The sequence below is a fragment of the Myotis davidii genome, unplaced genomic scaffold (genome assembly GCF_000327345.1).
Source record: "Myotis davidii unplaced genomic scaffold, ASM32734v1 scaffold105, whole genome shotgun sequence".
Taxonomy (NCBI): domain Eukaryota; kingdom Metazoa; phylum Chordata; class Mammalia; order Chiroptera; family Vespertilionidae; genus Myotis; species Myotis davidii.
The window spans coordinates 436464-439151 of NW_006300371.1; the positions used below are offsets into that span (position 1 = coordinate 436464).

At 49.4% G+C, this 2688-nt stretch overlaps 1 protein-coding gene across 1 annotated transcript in view; it reads left to right on the forward strand.

Annotated features, from left to right (window-relative positions):
* The first annotated feature begins 374 nt into the window (after window positions 1-374).
* The window catches only part of SUGT1 (SGT1 homolog, MIS12 kinetochore complex assembly cochaperone), a 75704-nt gene continuing 73390 nt past the window's right edge, over window positions 375-2688 (forward strand). The window contains 2 exon segments of the mRNA XM_015572594.1: window positions 375-919; window positions 1015-1072. Of these exon segments, the coding sequence (XP_015428080.1) occupies window positions 882-919; window positions 1015-1072 (96 nt within the window). The 5' untranslated portion in view covers window positions 375-881.

The following is a 2688-nucleotide window of genomic DNA, read 5'->3' on the forward strand; positions in this document are numbered from 1 at the left end:
AGTACTTGCTGGAAGCTTCTACCTGATCTGCCAGCGACAAAGAGCGGGGAGGGAGAGCCTAACCGACTAGGTTGGAAAGTCAAGCAGCACTGAGACTTCAGCCCACCTTCTTCCTTTCAGTGCCTTCCGCAGGAACAGGGTTTTCTTCTTAATCTGGGAAGCTAACTGGGAAGGAAACCTGTGCCAGTGGCGTTCAGAGGAATGGAACAGGGGCCCTACACCGGAACCAAAAGACTTCGGTCTGTCTAGCGCTCTAGCCTCTGCGGGGCAGAACGACTTCCGGCGACTTCTTTAGGGTTCCCAGCGCGAAGATCCTGGGAGTGACCCGCTGCCATCCGGGAACTTTCACATAACAGCAAGTGACGTCACGGGGCACGAAAGGCTAGTCTGTCTCCAGTAACCAGGAGAGCTGTGGTGAATTGTGACAATGGAGCTCGATGTGGCTTGTTATTAACAGGCATTTAAACGTCCCCAAACGCCACACGTTCCCGAGCGATGACAGTTTATTACCAAAGTCCTTTTAAGCTACCACCCCAGAGGCATCTGTCAGAGAGCGGGCGCGTGGCGTAAGAGGGCCAGCCGAGGCCTCCATTACCGTGGCTGCGAGGGGCGGGGAGTAGGAGTGCTGGTCACCAGAAGGGGGCTGGGCCGGGAGACTAGGTCCTCCAAGGTCCCGGCGAGCCCCGCGCCTGCTTTTCGCCTCCCTCCCCTTCTTCCCTCCCCTCCGGTCCGCTCCCTCCGCGGCACGCAGCGTGGCTGCTCGTTGGCTACTTAGAGCGGAAGCTCGGTTGGTGTCTCTCCAGAAGTTTCCCCCTCGGGCGGCGGCGGAGCTGGTAACCTCCGTAGAAGCAGCTGCAGCAACACAACATTGACTAGTAGAGATGGCGGCGGCTGCAGCTGGACCTGCAACAGCCCAAACGTACGTGTTTTTTCTTCTTTTTGCTACTTATTTTCATCCCCTGTTCCCCTTCCCTGGGTTAGCGCGCCCTGCTGAAGTCGTTGCTTTCTTGGCAGGTTTTGCCGGAGCTTCTCAGATGCTCTGATTGACGAGGACCCCCAGGCGGCCTTAGAGGTGAGAGAACCCGTCCCAGCCTCCTCTCCTCGCCTCTGGGGATGGCGGCGAACCCCGCCTCCTCCAGCACATGTCTTCCTTTCTGGGGCCGTGTGTGCTGTTTCTGCGGTGTTCCAGCCTCGTGCACACAGAGTCAGCCTCCTCTTCCTCTCTTCTCTAGTGCCTCTGCTAACCAAGACCCTGTTCCTGCCCCTTCCATTCCTAGACCGTTTCTTCACCCTCGCAGGTCTTTAGAAAAACGTTGTCTGTTTCTGTAGTTGACATCTCTAGTTGACCGTGAAGGGTTTATTTATTTTTTTTAAATGACACCCGACTAGACGAAGAAGTGAAATCCAAGCTTGATGATATTTAATTCGTTTTTTTCGTTTGACAGTCATCCTTGCCATGCTTATGTCCCAGGCGATGTGCAGAGTGTATATGCCCTGCCACTGTTCATTATTGACTCATTTGTGTATTCCTCAAAACAATATTTTTTTGGAGTTGATGTGTGCGAGGCGCTGACTGCTAGTGATTTAAGTCGTATTTATATATTTAACTGACTTAAAAAAGCACTTTGTGTTTGTGTGAAGTGAATGGCTATAAAGCCATAAGAGAAAGTAAAAGGTCAAGAGTTAAATAATACAAAATAATAAAGAGAGCCCAAGCTAAAGATACACGAGGCAGTGGGTCACAAAATTGAGCCAGGGGTTCCTTGCTTTGAAACACCAGGAGAAGAAACGAAACCCTGTTCTCTTGTTATACTCTAACATACCTAAGGTTAGTAGTTTGAGAGAAGAGAATCTTTTTCCTACCTATAACTTCTGAAAATAATTTGCCACGTGGTAGTAGAGCCTTTCTGAGGAGGTGAGGTTTGAGCAGAGACCTAGGAATGAGCTGGGAGCTTTGGAGAAAGCATTCCAGGCAATGCTGAGATTCTGATGTAGGAATGAAGCTGGTTTGTACAAGGAGCAGCAAAAAGGCCCATTCGACTAGAGAGGGGTGAAAACAGCATGAGATGAAGTGGAAAGGAAACCCGAGCTCGGTCCCTTAGTGCCTCTTAGACCAGCATATGTATTTTCTGAATATGAAGGCCTTCAGATAAAGTGGTTGATTAGTCACTTTCCCAGTGAGGCCTCTGGGGTCAGTAGTAGAATCATGTTCAGGAGGTACTGAGAATTTCTCTCCACCATTCCTTGTGTCAGCTAGATAGTTATTTTAAGAATTTGTTATGGTTCTCTTAGGTTCAGAGCCTCCTTTGGAAAGTTGCTTTTAAAGGATATTGATGTCTTTATCTCATTTGTTTTACTTTTTTTGTTGTTAATCCTCACCTGAGGATATTTTTCCCATTGATTTTTTTTTTTAAGAGAGGGGGTGAGACAGAGAGAAACATCAATGTGAGAGAGACACATCAACTAGTTGCCTCCTGCATGCACCCCAACTGGGGGTGGGGGTGGAGCCTACAACCGAGGTACCCTCCTTGACCAGAATAGAACTCGAGATTGTTCAGTCCACAGGTGGACGTTCTAATTACTGAGCCAAACCTGCTAGGGCTTATTTTACTTTTTATTTTTTTATTGAAGTATTAGAGGCCCGGTGCACAAAAATTTGTGCACTGGGCGGGGGGGGGGGGGTCCCTC